Here is a 24,768-nt window from a genome sequence, read left to right on the forward strand (position 1 = left end):
TATCTAAACGATACTGTTTTTTAAAGAGAAATATTGGAGAATTAAGATACTTTACCTAGCTAATTCTGTTTTAATGCTATTCCTATACTTGAGTGAAACAATTTTATTCAAAGTGAGCTGATGCTAAATTTGCTGGTAAGTCTGGCAAAATTTGTATTTCTGTGTTTTATTCTACAATATAATGTCTGTAAACAATCAGTTTTATTAAACTGTGTTAAGGTTTAAATTATGTGTCTCCTATTTAATTCAACGGAAGGTAAATTGATACCCTTGAAAGTTCAAAATAAATACATTCTTTTTATTTTCCCTTTTAAATACTAATACCACTTTTATTAAATGTGTATCAACCAATGAATCAATAAATAGTTGCCTGCTCCATGTGAAGAAGTACAGTAAGGAAAGTAAAAGAGACAATTATATAATCAAATATTTTCCAATTGAAATAAAAACTTTAACAGATAGCCAGGGTTTGTTCTGAATTCACTTATTTCTGTCAAAGCAAAAGTATAGAGTCAACATTGAAGGCTTTCATCTGAACCTTCTCCACCAGCATGTGTTCACTAGACTATTGAGTTTCATCCCCCCTGGCACCAGTGGTCTTAATCCTATGTTTATAACTGCTCTGGATATCACACCATGGGAAACAGAGAATTTTTATGATGATTAGCTTACCTGTCTCACAAATCTCTTTTAGCATAGAATAATAGAAAGGAAATGACAGTAATGTAAATGACCTTGGTAAAGCCTGCGAAGAACTGTATTCCTTATTTTAGAAGTTTAAGGACAATTTCTACTGCTACTAGCTCATAAGACTAGGTAATATTTGCAGGTGTAGCATTAAGGCAGAGAGAAATATTTACTTAGGTTATCAATTTGTTAAATCATAAGTGGTTTTTAAACTTTACATTGCTTTACAAATGTAAGCAATTATTTTATTTATTATAGAATCTGAAGAACCATGTTTAATGTTTTGAGACCCCCCACCCTTTGGCTCATTTTCTCAAATAAGAGCATATCTGTGCCCAGCACTGTTTTGAAACTTTTACCTAAGAAATATCCTTACTCCTATAATTTCCTTTGATCCTCAAAGCAACCTTTCAAGAAGTAAGGATTTTAGTCTATTTTATTACTGAAGTTCTGAAAGGTTAAGTAACTTTACCGAGGTCACAGGGCTAGTAAGTTATCACTGCTTTCTGTTAAGTTTTCCATCTTTCTTTGGTATCATTTCCCTCTGCGCCATTTCTTGACTATGGGTGACATCCTAATACTGCAGCAATGGTTTGGTGTGAGCAGCTGGCCTTCATATTCCCAGCAGTATTAATATATGAGCAGACTCCACTCTATTAATGTCAGATACTAACATGAGAAAAGGGTCATGTATAACAGAAGTCGGAGATACCATCATATTTATCATATATTTATGTGAATGAAGCTTATCTTCCTACTCATGTTTTTCAAGGGTAGCTAAGATTTTTATCCTGAATCTAAATATGTTATAAGCTCTTATGTCAAAAGGAAATATGATATTCAGATCTACTTACAGATGAATTATTGTTCACACTTTAGGATACTTTAAGGAATAAGAACACTCAAGTAATACTTTGTGTTCACAATGAATTTAAAATAAAGCTAGCTAGTCAACAATCATGGCATCTTTCTAACTTTATATGGCACCTAATGCAGTACCATGCTCATACTTAATTTCTTTTATTAATTTTTATTGTATTTTTTCCATTACCATTTAGTCCCCCTATACCTTCACCTCCTAAACTCCCTCACCTTAGCTATCGTCCTGCTTCCTCTAAGTCTGTCCCTGTTTTGCTTGTTCAGTTTGTTAACCATGCTCATACTTTACACAGCCCCTAATAGAGTACCTCATAGCCTCAATGGATAATTGATCAAAATTAAGAGTGGAAGTTAAAACTCCGAAAATCTTCATGGAATCTTTTTGCTTGTTCCAAGCATCTCAGAACTAAATTTAGTCTTCATTGATAAAATAAACCTTTCTACCTAAATGTTAGTGTATCTCCTCTCTGTTTCCTTAAATCACAGATAATCTTAATCTCTCCATTACCCTTCCCCCTTTTTGTACTGTCCTTTCTTATGTCTTTATTGTATGCCTCATCAAACCCTTTTTAGAAAAGAGAATGATATAAACTATAAATGAGTTAATGAACTATAAAGGTAGTTTGGCTATGATTAAATTAACAGCCATGATCCTTGCCTGTTAGAATGTACCAAAAGTGAGAGAACTTTGTATCTTGGAAAATATGACATGCCCCTAGGGGCAAGTAGATCAGCCTGGTAGAAGACATTCCAAAAATAAAAAGCTTTAATTAACAAGACTTTCTCTGCATCAGGGATTGTCAGTGATTCTACCTAGACAAAGTTAAACTGGAGAAGAAGGTGAAAAGATACTCCCTCCAATAGATTTTAGATCTACATATTTAAAAAGAACTCATTCTATCTGCCTATTGAAGAGAGAGAAATGTGCAGAAAGTCCAAGAACAGTCTTCAAAAAGAATGTCCAATTCCAACAGACTTAAAATACACCTCAAAATCCGTAATATGTCAGCTGACGTTGCTCTCAAATATCTGCCACATAATTTATGGGGAAATATATGTTAGGGTTTTTAAGCATAAATTTATGTAAACTCAGGTATTTACAGATAATTAATGTGTTTTATTAAGTACGGATAAACACTCCCTAGAAGCATGCTTGCCACCCTCTAGAGTAGAGTGAGCCCTTGATCTCTATTATCTCTAATTGTGGTTTATTGTATTTACTTCCTATTACTGGTGAGGACTTTGAAGAAATATACTGTTAATAATTTTTGTGTCTCATACATTTTCCTTCCAGATTCAGAATAAACCAGAAAAGAAACCTGGAACACCACTGCCACCTCCAGCCACCTTTCCCAGTATTCCCCAACCTCTTTCCCCTGTTCCTCATGTGAATAATATTGTGAACACACCATTGTCCATAAACATTCCACGGTTCTACTTTCCTGAAGGACTCCCAGATGCCTGCAGTAACCATGAACAGACTCTAAGCAAAATTGAAGCTGCTTTCATGGATATTGAAGATCAGAAAGCAGATATTTATGAAATGGGAAAAATTGCCAAGGTAATGTAACTACTAAATGATATATAATCTCCCTTCCTCTAGCGATCCTGATCTCCCTCTCTTTGCTGCCTCTTTGCTCGTTGTTTTTAAGTATGCTGAAAAAATTTATTTCTTTCCCTGTTGAAAAAATTGATTTGATCCTAATATATCTTTAGCTATGGTCCTATTTCATGGAACTCTTAAGTTTGAAGAAAACCTTAGTGGACCTCTTGTCTAGCTTTCCGTTTAATACAGGAATTCCAGCCATGACATCACTGACACAAATTCATTCTCTGCTTGAATGTTTTCAGTGACAGGAACCCCACTATCTTGCCAAGCAACCTGTTCCATCATTAAAAATAGCCTTACTTGGTAGAAATATTTTCCCTTGTGTTGAATACAAATCTCTTTTTTTTTTGTTCTCATCCAATAATCATAACTCTGTCCTGAAGCCAAGCAAGGAACCACCAGGCCAGCTCAACACTGTGATTCTACTCAGAAATAAATGGATTTTCCAATAGGAAATAAGTCTTTGATACTTTCCAATATGTCCAACTGGTTTTAATTTAAGATCTTAGCTCCTAATGCCAGAACTACTGTAAAATATTTAGTAACTGTATTCTAAACCTCCAGCCACCTCCTAGAACAATTAATACTGAGCATGACCATTACATTGTATTTGATCATGCCATTCCCCAACTCAGCAACATTCAGGGATTCCTACCATCCATAGCAGTGCTTGCTTTTGTTTGGGTTTTATTTTTTATCATGCACATGTATTGAAGAATTGGATCATACCTCAGGATTTAGCAGTGATTTCAGGCTGTACCTCAACAGACAAAGGGGTTTGGTAGGTTAAGGGCTACATGTGGACGAGCAGGAGACCAAGTGGGAGCTCCCAAGACCTCACGCACACTTATACTGGGATGGTTCCCTGCTTTTAGAAATCATATTTAAAAATTTGAAAACTGATACTGAGGATAATACCCAAACTGCTGTTCCCTAAGCAAGTCTGATCTACTTACCTTCTTACAGGCCTTCTTACATTTGGGCTCTCAGTTCTCCCTTCAAAATAGGCTTCCACTCCTGCCAACCCCCACATCGCCTATCCTTTTAAGACCGAGTTTCCATCCTGTCTTTGGAGATGTCCCTGAATCCTCACTCCGGTCATGCCCAGTCCTCTCCCCTACCTCTAACCTTGGAACATTTGTTGTTACTGTTAAGTAATTTGTAAATAGAATGAATCTAAGAGAAATTAAAAGAAATCCTTTCTTTTATTCCCCCTTTCTTCACTTCTAATCTTAGAACTTGCTCATTGGTCCCTTAGAAGATTCTGATAAAAAACAGACTCTTTCATTCCAGAAATAAAAATTCACCTGTTTCCACTCTATTTTACACATGAGGAAACTGAAGTCTCACAAGTACTTACCTGAAGTCTAGAACTAGTACATGTCAGGAGGCAAGTCCTCTAACTCCTAGCACTGTGCTATTTCTACCATGTTATCTCCCAAACATATGCTAACATACCATTAGCTAACTTCCCAGTATATCCACACTAATAAATTATAACTTCTTTTAGGACCTTGGCATTTGCTTGCCCAAAGCTTTGAGAAATGGCTGTTGTATGAACCAAAGACAGTAAATTATCTAAACGGGCTTGAATTATGAATCTAAATCCAAAAGATAGAATTTATCAAGGATGAATTGGGTCTGCATCTGGATATAACATGTTAACTGCATAAATGCCAAACAGGGTATTTCTTACATGACAACATTTTGTATGAGAGAGACAGGAGATTTTCGTGGACTGCTTCAGGCAGGCAGGCAAGGAGAGAGAGACTTGTCCAGATTAAGGGACATGATTGTTCCCTGGTGCTGTGCTGGGTCACCACACCTGAAGAGCTAATCCACATGATTAGTGCCTCACTGTCAGAGACCTGCTCTCTGCTCTGTCTTGAATTCAGGTCCTCTGGATCGACTTTCCTCTGAATATTCCCGACCCCTGACTGAGGAACCTGTTTTGGCCTTTCTGCCCCACTGCCTCCACCACCTGTGATCCAGGGATCCCTTCTCTGCTCCACTGTTCAGTGGCTCTGTAGCACTCAGCATATTCAGAGAAGAGAGCAGAAAGCCTAAGGTGGTCAAGGGAAATGCAGGAAAGAGTATGATGAAGTCAGGGATGGGTCTCTGCATGCTGGGGAGTCAGAGAAAGGACTTTGCTGTTTACAGGCAGTAAGGATCCATCTGTATGTAATCAGGGAAAACTGCCAGTGTTGAAGCTAACAGTGTCGAAAAGTTGAAAAAGGTAGAAACGCTGTATTGTCTAACCACAGTAACAGTCATTTGCATAACAATTTACTGCCTATACCTAATCATGTGGCACAGTAGCCAGTATACATACATGTCTGATTAACTTGTCTGAATTATACTTGATTATAGACCTCAATTCCATTTATGAATGCCAGGCATTGGTGTTCATTGCTCTTTGACCTTAATTGTCAGCTCAGCTGGCAAGATGAACTGCTCACACCATTGAAATGTTAAATTAACATTCATATAAAAGTGAGAATGTGTGTATTGTATAATGACCTCATAAGATTCACAAGTGTATTGGTTTGTATTGTTTTTGTTTTGGGTTACTGTATCAGCTTATTTTATTGGATTTTGTCTATTTTTAAAATCATTTATTTTAAAAATTCATTTAACCATGTCTTCCAGTTAACCAATCCCCCATTAAACCAGCTTTTACTTGGCCACGGCAGTCTGTTAGCACTCACTAAGCCATCCTTATTTTCAACCAGTTTTTACTATGCTGACTGCTCTTCTCTGCCACTAAGGAGTGAACTCTGCTCCTGCATCCCTTGCCCCCCATGTGCTTGTGTTCTCACAAGAGGTGGTCATTTGAAAGGGAGAAGAAAGACAGCCTTTAAGGAACAAGGAGAGAGGTAGTCAGAGCAATAAATGAACATTTTTATGGATTCTTGTAGTGTATAAAGCTATCTAGAAGGCCCGCTTGAATTTGTGATCTGTTCTTAATGACACTTAAGCATAGCTGTACAGGCTGTGATCTGTTTTTTAAGTGCAAAGAAATCTCTGTGTTCATGAAATCTGCATCTGTTGGTGATGTTTAGCTTATTCTCCTTCAACCTCAAACAGCGCTGGACAGATCAATGCCCATTTCTTATTAAATGCTCAGTGTGTACTGTGTACTTCTTTCCCTAGCTTTAAGTGATGATGGAGAAGAAATGAAGAAATGAATCTAATAGGGACAAAGGAAGTGTAGGAACATAAACTGAAGAACAGTAAGAAAAGCACTTGTTAGAGACTAGACTGCTTGGAGGAACTGGAGGAATAAGAATGAAACTGTCTTCTGAACCATACAAAGCCCTCCAGCCCCTCTTCTGGCTGATATAGCTGCCTCTTGACCCATCATACCTGGGGCCTGTAGGGTACCATCTGTACCTTTATTTCTTCATCTACAGAATGGGATAAAAATACCTGCCCCCATCTGCGTGGGGATCACATTAGGACCAAATGAAATAACAAGATAAAACATTGTAAAATGTTAAAGAACACTGCAAATATTGGTGATTATCTCTTCCTGTGTGTATCATTAAACCCCCTTGCTTTCAGTTCTTTATGTTGTTAGGCCATTGTTAGATCAAATTATAGGTGTTAATCGAATTTTCTTTGTTCCACTGACTTTGATCAACACATCGACTCTTGTCTGTTCATATAAACATAAGTTTCCTAAACCCATTTTCTGTATCTCCTTGTACATCCCCACTTGTCATCCATTCTCTTCCTTTGTAAAAAGTCCTGACACTGGTTTATTCCTTCCTTTGTTACAAAAGACTCTATATTGTTGTCCTCAGATTAATATCATTTATTTTTTTCGACTCACATTGATCTCCTGATTCCCTTCGTCTTAATTCTTCATTTTTAAGCAAATGCAGGCCAGCCATGTATTTCTTTAATAGTCAAAGTGCAAAGGAAATAGACTTCCAGGAGATTAAGAAGCTCAGAGAGTTGCAAAGAAGTTAGACTCAAGAGAGCACATACTAAGGTACATCATAATTACATTACCCAAGATTAAAGATAAGGAGAGAATCTAGGTAAGAGAAAGGAGACAATTATCTACAGAGGAGTTCCCATAAGACTTATCAGCTGATTTCTCAAAAGAACCCTTGCAGGCTAGAAGGGGCTGGCAAGAAGTATTCAAAGTCATGAAAGGCAATGACCTACATCCAAGATTATTCTATCCAGCAAAGCTATCCTTTAAAAAGGAAGGGCAGGTTAAAGTGCTTCCCAGATAAGGTCAAATTAAAGAAGTTCATCATCACCAAGCCCATATTATATGAAATGTTAAGGGGACTTATCTAAGAAAAAGATGATCAGAAACTATTAACAGTAAAATGATAACAGACTCACAACTCTCAACAACTGAACCTAAAAAACAAACAAAAGCAAACTAAGCAAACTAGAACAGGAACAGAATCACAGAAATGGAGATCAGAGGGGAGGGGGAGTAGGGAGAATGGGGGAAAAGGTACGGGAATAAGAAACATAAATAGGTACAAAATAAACAGGGGGAGGTTAAGAACAGTATAGGAAATGGAGAAACCAAAGAACTTACATGCGTGACCCATGGACATGAACGGGGGCGGGGAGTTGGTGAGATGGGGGGTGCAAGGTAGAGGGGAATAAAGCGGAGAAAAAAATGAGACAGCTATAATAGCATAATCATTATATATATTTTAAAAAATAGTCAAAGTGCAGTGTCTGCAGCCCTTGCCATTCACTGCCCTTCCCATTTTTTTCCCTTTGGCATTTTCTCCAAGGGCCTGATAACCTAACACTTGTTTCCTCAGGGACCCTATTGTGAGCAAAATAGGTCAGTCCTTTCCAACCAACTTCACAACATATCCATTCTCTATCTCCTAGGATTTTGCCTTTGGGTCATAATAAATTTATAAGTGTCAATCTCTCAGCGACTTATTCTTCCTTCCAAGCTGACATACACGCATTTTAACAGGAGCCTTGTGGAGAAAGGACTGTAATCCAAGGGAATAAAAGTTGTTTAATAGTGGAAGTAGCCACGCAGGAGGTGGTAGGCACACAGCCCTTAGAAATGTTTCAGCTGAGACTGGTGACCCCATCTCAAGGTTGAGCTAGAAGATTCCTAGTCCCTTCTAATTCTGAAAAACCAATGAGTGACTAATGGTGGGAGTTACTCTTTTAAAAATTTATTTTATTGATTATACTATTACAGTATTTTTTTCCTCACCTTTATTCCCTCCACCCTGCACCCTGCTCCCACCAGCAACCCCCGCCCTTTAGTTCATGTCCATAAGTCGTACATATTAGTAAATTCTTTGGCTTCTCCATTTCCTATACTATTCTTAACCTCCTCCTGTCTATTTTGTACCTACCATTTATGCTTCTTATTCCCTGTACCTTTTCCCCCATTCCTTCCCCCACCCCTCCCCACTGATAACCCTCCACGTGATCTCCATTTCTGTGGTTCTGTTCCTGTTCTAGTTGTTTGCTTAGTTTGCTTTTAAGTACCACTGTCAATTGTGAGTGTGTTGCCATTTTACTGTTCATAGTTTCTGATCTTCTTCTTTTTCTTAGATAAGTCCCTTTAACATTTCATATAATAAGGGCTTGGTGTTGATGAACTCCTTTAACGTGACCTTATCTGGGAAGCACTTTACCTGCCCTTCCATTCTAAAGGATAGCTTTGCTGGATAGAGTAATGTTGGATGTAGGTCATTGCCTTTCATGACTTTGAATAGTTCTTGCCAGCGTCTTCTTGTCTGCAAGGTTTCTTTTGAGAAATCAGCTGATAGTTTTATGGGAAATCCTTTGTGGGTAATTGTCTCCTTTTCTCTTGCTGCTTTTAAGATCCCTTATCTTTAATCTTGCATAATGTAATTATGATGTGCCTTGGTGTGTGCATCCTTGGGCTCAACTTCTTTGGGACCCTCTGAGCATTCTGGATCTCCTGACAGTGTATTCCCTTTGCCAGGTTGGAGAAGTTCTCCTTCATTATTTTTTCAAATAAGTTTTCAGTTTCTTGTTCTTCCTCTTCTCCTTCTGGCACCCCTATGAATTGGATGTTGGAATGTTTCAAGTTGTCCCAGAGGTTCCTAAGCCTCTCCTTGTTTTTTTGAATTCTTTTTTCTTCATTCTGTTCTGGTTGAATGTTTATCCTTCTGCTCCTAGTCATTGATTTGAGTCCCAGCTTCCTTCACTTCACTGTTGGTTCTCTGTATATTTTTCTTTATTTCCTAGCCTTTATTGCCTAACCTTCACATTAGCCTTTATTTTGCGACCATACGCAACCATTTCTGTGAGCATCCTGATTACCAGTGTTTTGCACTGTGCATCTGATAGGTTGGCTATCTCTTCATCGCTTAGTTCTTTTTCTGGAGTTTTTATCTATTTCATTTTGGCAATATTTCTTTGTCTTGGCAGTCCTAACGTTGTAAGGGGTGGAGCATTAGGGATTCACCAGGGGAGGGCAACTCACATCACTGGGTTGTGGTGCTGTATGTGGGAAAGGGGTCAGAGAGGGAACAATGCCATTTGCTTGGCTCTCGGCTGGCCTTCAGTCATTTCCCCCAATATCCACAAGCAAATTGGACCCTTCTGGTGCTGATTCCTGAGTGGGTGGGTTTGTGCACATTCTAGGACTCTGTGGGTCTCTCCAGTGAACACTCCTGTGAGTCTGGGAGTTTCTCCCATCACTGCACCCCCCATAGATTTTTACAGCCAGAGGTTTTGAGACTTTCTTTTCCTGTGCAGTCTGTCTCACTCCCTTGTTGTTCCTCCCAGTTTATTCACATGCAACTGTGGGACCACCAGCTGCTGCCTTGCTGCCTCGCCCCATGTGGTCCTCCAGCCATCCACTTGCCATGCATCCTCTCCACCCCAGCTGCCCGTCTCTGCCCCTCCTGCCAGTCTGGATGCATGTTTCTTCTTTAACTCCTTGGTTGCTGACTTCCATACAGTTTGATTTTCTGGCAGTTCTGGTTGGTTTTTGTTTCTAAATTTGTTGTTGTCCTTTTGGTTGCTCAAGGAGGCAAAGTGTATGTATCTACACCTCCAAATCTTGGCCAGACCAGTGGTGGGGGTTTCAAGCACTTTAGCAAGTCAGTTCCAAAGCAGTTTTGCAAAGTCAGTCCCATACTTCTGTTTATGGCTGTGCACCCCACCTTCATAATACAAGCTATTTTTTCAGCTTCCCCAGCAGTTGCCAATAACCTGTAACATCTAAGAGCATTTTCTTGGCAAACCAGCATTCTGCATGAAAGGGAGGATTGGGGTTGGGGAAAATGGATTTGACAGTTTACAACTCAAAATATATTAACTGTGAGCTTTGTACCTTGGCAATCATAATTTATACAATAAATAATCCATTTGGTTGCTAAGCAATACCTCTCCTCATTCTTGACCTCAGTGGAGGTATTTGAACTCTGGACTTAAGAAATGTTCAGTTCCATTCAGCTTGCAGAATATGCTTTAGTTGTCCTAGCAGGAGCAGCCTATTATTTCTGCCCTGTACTTACCTCCCTAGGCTTGTATCTCACCTTCCATATCCTCCTTTCTGACATGAACCCAGCAGCCTTGAGTGTTCCCAGCCTTACTAATTGCAGACTTAGCATTCTGCAATCTTTAGGGACCCCCCATGCCCTAAGGCCTCACACCAAGCGCCAATTTGCCTGAACCTAATATGGAATCACATCTCGTCAACCTCCAATGGAGAAACTTCCCTTTGTAAAATTATGAAGGCCCAACAGATCCTACATCTAATATGAATAATAAGAATTTCTTTATCTAGTAACAAAATGTGCCTCTTTGAAAAGCTCCAGATTTTGGAATATGTTTTACATATATATATATAAAATTGGAACATTTGGAGACTATTGCTCTGCTAATACATAGATATTATCATCATTAAAATCTTTCCTCTAGAATAAAAAGTAAATTTGGTAAGAACTCTTTCTTATAAGATACAAGAATTTTTTAATTGAAAGAAAGAGCTTTTTATTGAGGAAGAAAAAATTACCTTTTAGCATATTGTAGTTGTTTTATATTTGTTCCCATTTCTTTAAGGCTTTTATAATGTTTAGTCATTTGTGGTAGTTTCTAATACATAAATAAATTATAGCATTTTGATTTTTACCTTTCATTTTTTACCTGAATTATAACCATTTAAATAGATTTGATAGCTATTTCCTTGAACAGTTGGGGCTTTTCTGGTTCCTCCTGATCCTGGGTCTTAACATAATATGCAAAGGAGAGAGCCAGAGAATAGAGGCAGAGGGTATTAACACCAAGTGACCAAATAATAAGGGTGACTGTATTTTTCTGCTATAGGAAGGAAGGGCATATACAGCCATGATATTCAGTAATTTCTTTTTCTTTCTAGAAGGTAGAAAATAACATGATGTAAGAGTGGTAGGAAGGAGGAAGACTAGTTGCTTTAACTTTCAGGGTAGGGGAAAGAAACATCACTCTGAAGTTGGAAGAAAGGTAAATGGATTTCCATTTCCTTCATTAAATATGTAATCCTGTATTTTGTTCCCCTCCTGTATCTCTCTGCTATATTTACTTCTGTCCCAGTTTTGCTCCCCCAAGAGCCATTTTGTCCACTATGGCATAAAGATGCCACAAAGCCCCTTTCTTTGGCCATGTCATCTCTTCACTTGCCCATTGGCTTACACTGTATTTCTGTTTTATTTGCAGGTCTGTGGCTGTCCTCTCTATTGGAAAGCCCCCATGTTCAGGGCTGCAGCGGGGGAGAAGACAGGATTTGTGTCAGCACAGTCATTTATTGCCATGTGGAGAAAGTAAGTATGTCATCAGTTTCTCTGAGGCTAGGCAAAGAATTCTCTGGTCCTCATGACATGCTTCATAAAGGTTATTTCTTTTATTCACTAATTTTCCCTTTACCCTTTATTTCAGCAAGTAAAAGTCAATGATTTTCAGCCATGTATACCCACACACAAAATCTTTCTATTAGCCTTTATCTTACGTCTCTAAGAAGTAAAATGGACCTTCAGAAATACCACTTTAATAACCATTTGACAGTTTCTTAGTTTTACATGTTAAATTTGGGTCTTAGGATTTGACTCTTTTAGAAGTGACATAAGAGCAAACCACATGTATCACATGAAAATACAGCTTTCATTCTTATATGATCTAATTTAGAATTGTATCTAGTTGATTTATTAAAAATAACTGAATTCCAGAGACAAGTGAAAAGAAACAAAAAAAATAACAATTCTAATAAATTTTAATTATTACTTTTTTTGTTTGTTTCATGGGACTTTTTTTAAGTATATTTTATTGATTATGCTATTACAGTTGTCCCATTTTTTCCCCTTTGCCCCCCTTCACCTGCTACCCCCATTCCCTCTAGCAGTCCCCCCCCCTTAGTTTATGTTCATGGGTTGTACATATGAGTTCTTTGACTTCTCTATTTCCTATACTGTTCTTAACATCACCATGTCTATTTTGAACCTACCAATTAGGCTTCATATTCCCTGAACTTTTTCCCCTATTGTCCCCATTCACCCTCGCTGCCAATAACCCTCCATGTGATTTCCATTTCTTGATTCTGTTCCTGTTCTAGTAATTTGCTTAGTTTGCTTTTGTTTTTTTAGATTCGGTTGTTGATAGTTGTGAGTTTGTTGTCATTTTACTGTCCATAGTTTTGATCATCTTTTTCTTAGATAAGTCCCTTTAACATTTCATACAATAAGGGTTTGGTGATGGTGAACTCATTTAGCTTTACCTTATCTGAGAAGTACTTTATCTGCCCTTCCATTCAAAATGATAGCTTTGCTGAATAGAGTAATCATGGGTGTAGGTCCTTGCTTTTCATCTCTTTGAATACTTCTTACAAGTCCCTTCTAGCCTGCAAAGTTTCTTTTTAGAAATCAGTTGACAGTCTTATGGGAACTCTTTTGTAGATAACTCTGCCTTTCTCTTGCTGCTTTTAAGATTCTCTCTTTATCTTTAACCTTTGGCATTTTAATTCTGATGTGCCTTGGTGTGGTCCTCTTTGGGTCCAACTTGTTTGGGACTCTCTGTGCTTCCTGGACTGGTATGTCTATTTCCTTTGTCAAGTTGGGGAAATTTTCTTTCATTATTTTTTAAAATAAGTTTTTGATTTCTTGCTCTTCTCTTTTTCTGGCATCCCTATGATTCAGATGTTGGTACGTTTGAAGTTGTCCCAGAGGTTCATACGCCTCTCCTCGTTTTTTTGAATTCTTGTTTCATCTTTCAGTTTTTGGTGAATGTTTATTTCTTTTGTTCCAAATCATTGATTTGAGTCCCAGTTATCTTCCCTTCACTGTTGGTTCTCTGTATATTTTTATTTCACTTTGTATAGCCGTCACTTCTTCCTTTATTTTGTGGCAGTCATTTCTGTGAGCACCCTGATAACCAGTGTTTTGAACTCTGCATCTGATAGGTTGGCTATCTCCATGTCTCTTAGTTCTTTTTCTGGAGTTTTGGTCTATTCTTTCATTTGGGCCATATTTCTTTGTCGCCTCAATTTGGCAGCCTCCCTGTGTTTCTGTGTATTGGGTAGAGCTTCTTTGACTCCCCATGTGGGCTCACCTGTTACATTGTAAGGGGCAAAGTCTTAGGTATTCACCAGAGAGGGGAACCCACTTCGCCACTTTGTGGTGCTGTATGTCGGGGAGGGGTCAGAGAGTCATCAGAGCCGCTTGCTCGGCTCTCACCCCATTTCCTGTCACTTCCCCCACTTCCCTTAATCATCTGATGCCCTTCTAGCTGCTTCCCTTTTGCTGATTCCCAGAGTGGGTGGGTTTGGGTACATCCTTGGAACCTGTGGGCCCTTTGAACAGACTCTCCTGAGAAACCAGCAATTTCTCCCACTGCCCCAACCCTCACTAGTTTTTACAGCCAGAGGTTATAAAACTTTATTTCTTAGTCTTATAACCCTGGGATGCAGGATCTGGCCTGGAGTTGGGATCACTCACTCCCCAGTTGTCCCTCCCTGTTTTTATCCACTGCACATGAATGTGGGACCACCCATTCTGCCAGCGGCAGGTGCCACCACACTGCGTCCATGCCTCCCCTCCTACCCCACCTAGCGAATGTTTCTTTAAATCTTTGGTTGTCAGACTTCCATACAGTTCAATTTTATGGCAGGTCTGGTTGTTTTTTATTTTTAGATTGCTTGTCATCCTTCTTACGGTTGTGGGAGGAGGCAAAGCAAGTCTACCTATGCCTCCATCTTGGCTGGAAGTCTAATCATTACTTTTTGAAAGCTCCAGTTAAGGAACAAATAAATAGTACATTTATCAAAACACTTCTGTATTTTAACATTTTTACAAGTTTCCTTGAATCAAACCCAACTTCTTTTTTCTGCCCCACTTTCTTCTTTAGAAGTTATTTCTTCATATATTTGTACATTTTAAGAGTATATCACAGCTAGCTCCTTCTACCTCTTTTAACTGATCAGCTTTCTTTATAGATGTACTTCTAACCTTTTCTGGGCCAGGTACCCTTCCTGGTAAACTCTTGGGATATTCTTTGCACCTGTCATCATCATCATTATTTAAAATCCATATGTAATAGCAGCAGAATTCAGCTTACAGATACCTTTTCATCCCTTTATGCTACTTAAGAGCCACTTGTAGTATAATGCTTAAGAATATAGTAGGTGAATAGTAAATGTATTCTTGTTTTTTAAAATCTAGCCATAAATTGAGTTCATCAAGTTCTTCATGCATTACATTAGAACTGAAGTAATCAAGGTGTATAAGACTACGAGTTAATGGACTTCTTTTGAAGAACCACACCAAAGCTAAAAGTTACAAATGATTCATGTTTTCCATGTGAAGTTTAGTCATTTTGTTAGAGGGAGTACTAAGTTATCCAGCTACTAAGGACTAAAAGAGCACTAAAAAACCCATTTATTCCTCGTAAACTATCAGGATAATACTCCAAAGTCAGTGCCATTGTCACCATTTCACCTCTCCTATAGCAAATGGAAAACTGCTAGCTAAAATCTACAAAATTTTTAAAAATGTGTGGATAAGCAATCCTAAAAGGGAATTAATTGGAGGCTAGAAATAGCAACAACAACAACAAAGCCACAACCCACTAATTAGCCGGGAGTAAGCCAGCAAAGAAATTAGCATTTGCCCTTGGAGTATTTCTAGCAGAAGTTGGGGGAGGAAAATAGAGCCTAGAGCCTGAGCAGTAAGTAGGGAGTTTGGCTTGGATTCTCTCCCTTTTCCCCACCATTAAAGCCAGGACTAAAGCTGGGTAATGTGATTATCTATTATTAATTACTTTTTTTATAATTTTAAATCAGCATATAACAGTAGCAGAATTCAAGAACTTGAAATATGTACATGTTCTAGTTTTCATTCAGCTAGTAGCTTCTTTTAGGTACTGAAGAGACTTCAGCTGGAATGCAAACCAGGGGTAGAAAAAATAGGGGTAATTTGTCAGAGGTGTCTTCAGCCACAGAGTTCAGCATAGCTGGCAAAACCATCTAACAATCTGGGAAAGCAGGAACAGGTGAATTATGATTGTTTAAGAGAAAACTTTGAAGAAAGCTGGGAGACTAAAAAAAAAAAGAAATAGCCTATTCTGTAAAAGAGCCAGAGAGAACTAACTACTTATATTCTAAGTTATTTTGAATATTCTAAGACCCTATGATTGTGAGCCTGAGGCTGACTATTGCAAAGGAAAACTAGTGTCCAACCTGGTTTACCTGCAATTAGCTGCATAATATTGAGGAAAATAACAACCCGTTTGGGGGTTTGTTTTGGGGGTTTAGTTTGGTTTTTTTTTTTTGTTCTGTTTTTTGGTCTTAAGACTGTCTCACTAAGATAGGATGGACATTTATGTTGGTGGATAGAGCAGCAGCGGCAGCCACAACTGTCTTCCTTTATTGAGGTAAATCATTTTAATATGTATCTAGGGAAAAGAGATTTCTGCAAAAGGCAAAAGAGGGAAAAAGACAAGCACAAGTCTTCATTTTAGAAACTGGAGGAAACTACTTATGAAGTTATACAACATGAGCAACTGTCCTGCTGTTTTGTTTTGTTTTGTTTTGTTTTGTTTCGTTTTTACTTTAAAAAAATTCTATGACTAGATTAATGTCTGTAGTAAAACTTTATCTTCTGGCCAGATATAAATAAAATGCTTGGAGTGCCCTCTAGTGGGAGCTCCTCTCTCAGCTCTTAAAATGCCTTTTAAAAGCCAAGTGTTTTAAGGGAGACCCCAAGTATGATTATTTTGGGAGATTAAGCAACTAAACATGATGGTTTAAGTTACCACACTGACCTCGAAAAAGTCACTTGTACGTTTTTGTAATGTTTTTAGAAATTGTACCCTTTCCATAAAGAAACTTGGACCAAACTATAGTATTTTAAACTTCCAAGTATAAAAAATAACTGGCAGATAATGATACAAAACTAAAGCATACTGACATACACAAATGACTTCCAGTGATAGGCTTTATATAATTGGCAGGAAAAGTCAAGTAGAAAAATCACAGCATAAGAGGAAATAATTTCCCTCCTGTCCCAATAGTTCTGGGGTGAACGCTTCCTAGCCCCCTCTAGGTGATTTGTAAATAAACATATAATGGGCTCCTGTTCCTCTGCCTCCCTTCTTTTCGACCTGGGCTGGTTTGCCCCTCCTTAGGCAACCTGGTGGCCCCCCGGCCTCCCGCTCCCGTGAGGTGACCATATTGATATCGAACTTAGTGCGGACACCCAACGGGCATAGCATAGCACACTACAGCCCAGAACTCCTGGGCTCAAGCAGTCCTCCTGCCTCAGCCTCCCAAGTAGCTGGGACTACAGGTATGCACCACTGCGCCTGGTGCTTCCCTTCTTTTCCTACTCTCCGTTTCATATTTCTATTCTGATATGTTTTTCTTATATTGAGGACATTTTTAGGAGAAAGACATTGCTCCACAATTCATTTTTTTGTTTGTTTGTTTGAGTTTGTAGATTTACCAACTTTGTGGCAAAGGTCCTCTCAAATGGAGTCAGTAATATTGTTCCAATATTTTTTATGCTTTATTTTCTCTTCTTTTTATGTCAATATGTCATTTGTCCATTAACAAAACAATATTTTATCTAAGAGCTCTAGAAGATACCAGTTTAGAATAGCTATGTTTACCTCCTTTCTTCTGCCATATTGAGTTCACCAGCTACTAGCATTGGCTGAAAAATCACGTTTTCTTTGTATTTCATCTCTATTTTTAGTAGCAGAAGACCATGTCTGATTTGACTTTTCCCTTTCAGAATATCTCTTACCTGTCATATGTGTGTGGGTTTTATTTAGTAGTGTTATCCTTTCTTTTTAAAGTACTCCTTTCCAAAGATGTCACTGCCCTTTTGTTGTGATCAGCTGACCCATTTTCCAATCCTAAGAGGTTCCTATCAACACACATACTGCACTAATCTTTTTCTGAGATGTATGTTTAACTTTGGGGGCCTTGAGCATGCTGAAGAATGATAAAGAGGATAAATATAAATATCATACTACAGCGTTAATAATAACAAATGAGGTTAGTTAAGTATACATCTGTTAGATCATAAACATTTTTTGAGAATCTTCTATGTGAAAGCTGCTGTGCTAAGTGCTAAGGGAAAAAAGAGCTATAACTTTGCCTGCTCTTTAGGTGCCAGAGAGATCAAAGAAAGCTAATACTACAGTGGTATATATATTATGTATAAATTAAATAGTACAAAGATCACCAAGGAATTTAGGTGTCAGAGAAGGCTGTTTTGGAAGAGGTGGATTATTAGCTGGACCTTAAAGAATAGCTAGCATTCAGAAAGCAGAGTTGGGAGGGGTGGTATTCTAGGAGAGGAGGACAGTATGAGAAATGGCACAGAGACAAGAATGCACGTGAAACACTCAGAGAATAGTGGGTCAGACTGGCGGCCTGAAGAGTAAGCTTCATTTAGCACAGTAGTAAGGTAGGTAGATAGGCTTCAGCCTTAAATTACAGAGGGCCTTAAATGTCCAACTTAGGCATTTAAAGTTACAAAAGTGGTAGAGGGCTACTGAACATTTTTGAAAACAGGAATTATAGAATCAAAGTGTGCTTTAGAATGAAGAATTGTCTGTATAAGATGGGATGAACAGTGAAGCCTGTTATATTCCCTTTCCTGTCTAGCAGTCTCAGCATGAAGTAATAAAACCTGGACTTGGTGGTACAATGGAAATAGAAAGGAAGGAATGGTTGCCTGAAACATTAGAGGAAATATTCCTCAGGTCTCCAGTAATTCCCATCCTTAGTGGTCCAAGCTAGAAACCTGGGAGTCATAATGGACTTTTCCCCCCTTACCTCTTCCCCTCCACTCCATACACAACTGCTGCGTCCTTTCATTTCACTCACATCTGTCCTTCTCTCCATCTCCCGCTGCCAGTATCCATGCTTAGGCTTTTGGTTGAACTTCTGCTTGATATTTCCGAAAAACAAGTTGGTCACGTTACTGTCCAAGTTGAAATTTCTCCGTGGAGGAGGCTAAAGACCAGGCATCTTGATAACATAAGGGGGGCCTCCAGGATCCAATCCTATGTGCCCATGCCGCCTTCTCTTACCACCCCAACCCTTATAGTTGCCAAATACTCCATGCATTCTCATACTAGGCATTTGTACATGTGACCCTTTCAACACAAAAAAACCTTTTTTCCTATTTCCCCTTTTAAGGGAATCTCACTGGCCCTTCTGTGCCCTTCCATGATACCCTGTGCTTATTACTTCTGGTGAGGCCATCACAAGGGAGTATAATCTTACTGGTGTAGCTGTCTCACTAGACCATAAGCTTCTCACAGGGCACAGAATTGCCTCTTACTTTCTTTGTATCCCAAGTATCCTCCAGGCTAGGTACAGTACCTGACCTACAATTAGCATTCAATAAATAATTAAGAAAGGGAAACAAGAAAATTTGGCAACTAATTAGATATAAAGAATAAGGATGAGAAACCGGGTAAGTCTAAAATGACTTCAAAATTTTAAGCCCAGAAAACTCAGGATGGCACCACCATTAACAAAAATAGACATCCATGAAAAGAGCTCACTTTGAGAGGAGGTTTTAAATTTGGTTTTTGATATTTTGATTTTGCTGTCAGAATATAGAATACAAATGGAAATGTCCAGCAATTAGTTGGATGTGAGGAATTCTTCAAGCTCGAAGACTTAATATAGCATTCTTTTTTTTTTTTCAGCCTGATCTTTCAAAGTCTAATTTCAAAAGTCCCCTCTGAGGTTGGCCATAAATATGTCTGCCAGTCTGGGCAAACAGAATTTTATATCTTTTGTGGTACACAATGGTCCCTCCTGACTGGTGGGTAGCTCTGAGGTTCTGGCCCCAGGTGTTCTGTGCTAAACCTGAATGGACATTCTCCTGCAAGTGTATTGTTATCTGCATTAGTACAGTTGACTCTGTGGTCTGAGCCCAGAAGTATCCTACAAAAAAATATACCATCCTGTTATTGAGCTTTTATTTACATGTTCCTTTGATAAATTCAAGAGCATGGAAAAATTCCCTTTTTTTAATCATTGAAAGGAGAGCATTTAATTCTTGATCTGAATGGCTTTCAGATCAGACTGAAACTGCCAGCTGTTGACGTTGCTGTCACTGTTTATCATAGCCAATCTTCTAAGCGGTTGTTTCTTTCATAGGTTGCTGAATAATCATCATGATGATGCCTCTAAGTTTATCTGTCTTCTCGCAAAGCCCAGCTGCAGCTATCTAGAACAGGAGGATTTTATCCCTTTGCTTCAGGTAATTTTCATTTCTTTTTTTAAAATGAGTTTTATTCTTAAAATAACAGAAACTTAAAAAGAGTAAACCTATGAAAGTGAATGGGATGGTAGAGAAGAGCAGAGGGAAGAAAATCAATATACAAGAGATTTCAGTATTTCTTGAAGATAAAAAGCAGAAGCTGGTTAAGGAACCACAGCCCAGAAGGAGGGACTGTGTAAGGACTTCAGTGGAAAAGTGAGCTACTCTGCTTTACACTGCTCTTTAGGACCCCAGAGAGGCTGTACACTCTCGTAACCCTGAGCTCATTAGAAATAGAGATTCATTGAAGGTTGGTATACAGAACAATTGACCAGCTGACTTCCTACCTGGTTCCCAAATATAAAGTATAACCTGGCATTGACTCACATGCATGAACAAACTGACAAAACAAATAATAAAGCATGTTAAGACAAATTCCAGTAGAGGGATGTCCTAGATATTATCTAACCAGTACTTCTCAAAACTGCCAAAATTGCCCTGGCTGGTGTGGTTCCTTGGGTTGAGTGCCCCCCGGCAAACCGAAAGGTCACCAATTTGAGTCCTGGTCAGGGCATATGCCTGGGTTGCAGGCCAGGCCCCCAGTTGGGGGCTTGCAAGAGGCAACCAACTGATGTTTCCCTCTCTTTCTTCCTCCGTTCCCCTCTTTCTGAAAAATAAATTAATGTTTAAAAAAAAAACCTGTCAAGGTCATCAAAACAAGGAAAGTCTGAGGAACTGTCACAGTCATAAGGATCGTAAGAAAGTATGACAACTAAATGTAATATGAGATCCTGGATAGGATACTGGCACAGATAAAAGACATTAGGTAAAAATTAAGGAAATATGAATAAAGCATGGCCTTTAATAATAGTAGTAATGTATCAATATTGGTTTACTAATTACGACTATTGCTAATGTAAGACGTTAATAATAAGGGATACTAGGTGCAGAATACATAGGAACTCTATACTATCTTCTCAATTATTGTGTAAACCTAAAATGTTCTAAAAATTAAAAGTATTTTTTAAATATATTCTGTTTTCATAACATTCTATTCCTACTTGGAATAGAAGAATAAAGTAGGAATAGAATGTTATGAAAACAGAATGCTACCAGAACAAAAGAGCTATTAGAATTTTAAAACATAAGTACTCAAATTAAAAATTTCAACATAAGGATTGGAAACTAAAGTTAAGGATATTTCTGGCATGCACATGCATACATGCACCACATACACAAGGAAGAGAAACATAGAAGACCATGAAACATAGAAGACCATTCAAGAATTTCAACATCTAACTAACTGGAGTCTGCGAAGGAAGAAGGGAAAAAATGGAGGGAAGGAATTTATTTAAAAAAAGAAGAAGAAGAAGCAGAATCATTAATATAGGAAGGAGAGAATTGGAGAGATTCGAGTAATAGGGTGGGTCCACAGAGCAGGTACCCACTGGGAATCTTGGAATTCTTGTTTTCCTCCTTGGAGGAAACAACACACCTGTGTAACCAGTGGCTGATCAAAAACAGAACATGACCCTCCCACACCAGCCTCTCATGTTCCCTCTAGTCGCTGCTCACAGAATCAAATACAGAACACAATTCTTGGTTGAAAGGAGCCACTGAGTGCCAAACACAGTAAATAAAAAAGGCATACATAAACATGTCCTCTTGAAATTTTAGAAAAATATTGATGTAGAGAAGATACTAAAAGCTTCCAGAGAAAAAGATCACTTTAATAGGAATAAGAATCGCTGTGTTATTAGATTCTCATTGACAACTCTGGGGAAATGGATTTGAACTCAAATTTCTATGTCCTGCCAAGCTCTTAATCAAATATGAGGTTTGAATAAAGATATTTAAAAACTCAGTTTATCTCCTATTTTCTTAGAGGTTTACAGTGGTCCCTCCTCTTTACCTGTGGTTTTGCTGGCCAAAGTTTCAGTTAAACTTGTTCAACCACAATCTGAAAATACTAAATGGAAAACTCCAGAAATAAACAATGTATAAGTTTTAAATTGCAGGCCATTCTGAGTAGTGTGATAAAATTTTGTGCCATCCTGTCTGGACATGAATCATACCTTTGTTCAGCGTATCCACTCTGTATATGCTACCCACCCCATTAGTCACTGAGTAGCCATCTTAGTTATTAGATCAGTTGTCATGGTATGAGAGTACTTCTGTTCACGTAACCCTTATTTAACTTACATATAGCCCCAAAGCCACTCACATCACTTTTATTTTCATAAGAGAAAACTTTTATTACAGTATATTGTTATAATTGTTCTATTTTATTATTATTGTTGTTAATCTCATACTGTGCCTAATTTATAAATTGAGCTTCATCATAGGTATGTATATTTACGAAAAAACATGGTATAATGCAGGGTTTTGTACTGTCCGTTGTTTTAGGCATCCACGGGGGGGGGGGGGGTCTTGGAACATATCCCTTGCAGATAAGGGGAGAATAGAGTACTTGAATATATCCTGCAGCAAATTAAGCAAACCAAGAAAGAAGAATGCATGAGATCCAGGAAAACATGGATTCAATCCAGAGAAACAGTGAAGTGAAGTCCTAGGATGGCAAATGAAGTGCTGGAATGCATTGCAAGAGAACAGGAAAATTATTTCAAGAGATAATGGTCCAAATGTCTATACGTGATAAAAACTGTAAACTCACAAACCCAAGATGCTCTGTGTGCCCAAAACACAAGAAATACAAAGAAAACTACACCAAAGCGCATCACAGTAAAATGGCTCAAAACCAGTAATAAAGAGAAAGTCTGGGAAATAGTCATATTTCACAGAGTGAAACAAAGATAAAGATGACAGCAGATTTCATTTTGGAAACAGTCCAAGGCAGAAGACAGTGGAGCAACATTTTTAAAAGTACTGAGAGAAAATAACTCTCAACCTAGAATACTATAAACAGTGAAAATATCTTTCAAAAATCAAAGTGAATTAAAGATATTTTTAGGCACAGAAGAAATGAAAGAATCACCAGCAGAAATGAGAACAAAACTGGAAACATACATTCTGACTTAAAACATACTACAAAGCTACAGCAACAAAACAGTATGGTACTGGCATACAGACAGACATATAGATTGATGGAACAGAATAGAGATCCCAGAAATAAATTCTTGTCTGTATGGTCAGGTATCTTCAACATGGGTGCCTAGTGTACACAGTAGGGAAAAGATAGTCTCTTCAAAAAATGAAGTAGGGAAAACTGGATATTCACATGCAAAAGAAATCTTATACTCTTATACTATATACAGTAAATAACTCAAAGTGGATTAAAGTCCTAAACATAAGACCTGAAACTATAAAACTTCTAGAAGAACACACGGGGTAGAGCTTCATGACACTGGATTTGGCAGTGATTTCATGGACATGGTACCAGAAACACAGGCAACAAAAACAAAAATAGACAAATGGGACTACATCAAACTTAAAAACTTCTGCACAACATAGGAACAATCAACACAGTGAAATGCAGTCTACAGAATGGAAAAAATATTTGCAAAAATTGGTTAAAGAGTTAACATCCAGAATATACGAAGAACTCTTATGATTCCATACTAACCAAAAAAAAAAACAAAACAAAACCCTGATTTTAAAATGGGCAAAGGATTTGAATGGACATTTCTCCAAAAGAGATAAAATGTCTAATAAGCATGTGAAAAGGTGTTCAACATCACCAAATAAGCAGGGGAATGCAAGTCAAGACCTTAATGAGATACCACCTCACACTCATTAGGATGGCTTTTTTTTTTTTAAAGCAGAAAACAACTGTTGGTGAAGATGTGAAAAAATTGGAACACTTGTGCACTCTTTATGATAATGTAAAATGATACAGACACTATGGAAAGTAGCATGGAATGTTCCTCAATAAATTGAAAATAGAACCAGCAATGCCACTGCTGGGTGTATATCCAAAAAAATTTAAAACAGAACATTATTTAACCTTTTTAGAAAAGAGCAATCTGTTACACGCAACAACATGGACAACTCTCAAGGACATTATGCTAAATGAAATAAGCCAGTCACAAAAGGATAAATACTGTGTGATTACACTTATATGCGGTATCTGAAGTAGTCAAACTCAGAGAGGTAGAAAGGAGAATTATGGTTGCCAGGCAGCTTATGGGGAGGGTGAGGTGGGTAGTTGTTTTGTGGGTACAGAGTTTTAGTCATGCAGGATTGAGGTTGAGACTATCTGGAGATCTGTGGCACTACAGTGTGCAAGTCGTTGACAGTATTGTACTGTAAACTTGGAATTGTTGGGAGAATGAAATTTATGTTATGTGTTTTTTGCCACTAAAAGAAAAAAAAGCTAGGCCTTTCAGCTGGAACCACCATCTTCAAATACTTTGTCAAAATGACTTAACACAAAGGAAAAGTGCTGTATGTTCTCTAGGCCTTTTAGAAAACATTGAGTTGTTCCTTTGGCTACATACATGCCAATCTACAAGAAAGATGGTATTGTAGACATCAAGGGACCTGGCACTGTTCAAAAAGGAATGCCCTACAGATGTTACCGTGGAAAAACTGGAAGAGTCTACAGTGTCACCCAGCATATACAGTGGACAGTGTTGTAAACAAACAAGTTAAGGGCAAGATTTTTACCAAGAGAAATAATGTATATATTGAGCATATTAAATACTCTAAGAGCTGGGATAGCTTCCTGAAACATGTGGAGGAAAATGATCAGAAAATGAAGAAAGCCAAAGAGAAAGGATCCTGGGTTCAACTGAAGCTCCAAGCTGCTCCACACACAGAAGCACACTTTATGAAAGCGAGTGGGTAGGAGCCTGAGCTGCTCGAACCCATTCCTTATGAATTTATGGCATG

General features: G+C 38.1%; 1 protein-coding gene across 3 annotated transcripts in view; it reads left to right on the plus strand.

Moving 5' to 3' along the window:
* Positions 1-24,768, plus strand: part of PPP2R3A (protein phosphatase 2 regulatory subunit B''alpha) — a 174,033-nt gene that overhangs the window by 67,660 nt on the left and 81,605 nt on the right. For all 3 annotated transcript variants that reach the window (XM_054595294.1, XM_054595293.1, XM_054595295.1), the window contains 3 exons: positions 2,861-3,127; positions 11,861-11,964; positions 19,815-19,917. In XM_054595294.1, the coding sequence (XP_054451269.1) occupies positions 2,861-3,127; positions 11,861-11,964; positions 19,815-19,917 (474 nt within the window). The remainder of the gene's footprint in view (positions 1-2,860; positions 3,128-11,860; positions 11,965-19,814; positions 19,918-24,768) is intronic.

The sequence above is a fragment of the Pteronotus mesoamericanus genome, unplaced genomic scaffold (assembly GCF_021234165.1).
Source record: "Pteronotus mesoamericanus isolate MK-2021 breed Mesoamerican mustached bat unplaced genomic scaffold, CSHL_Meso_final scaffold_54, whole genome shotgun sequence".
NCBI classification, from domain to species: Eukaryota; Metazoa; Chordata; class Mammalia; order Chiroptera; family Mormoopidae; genus Pteronotus; species Pteronotus mesoamericanus.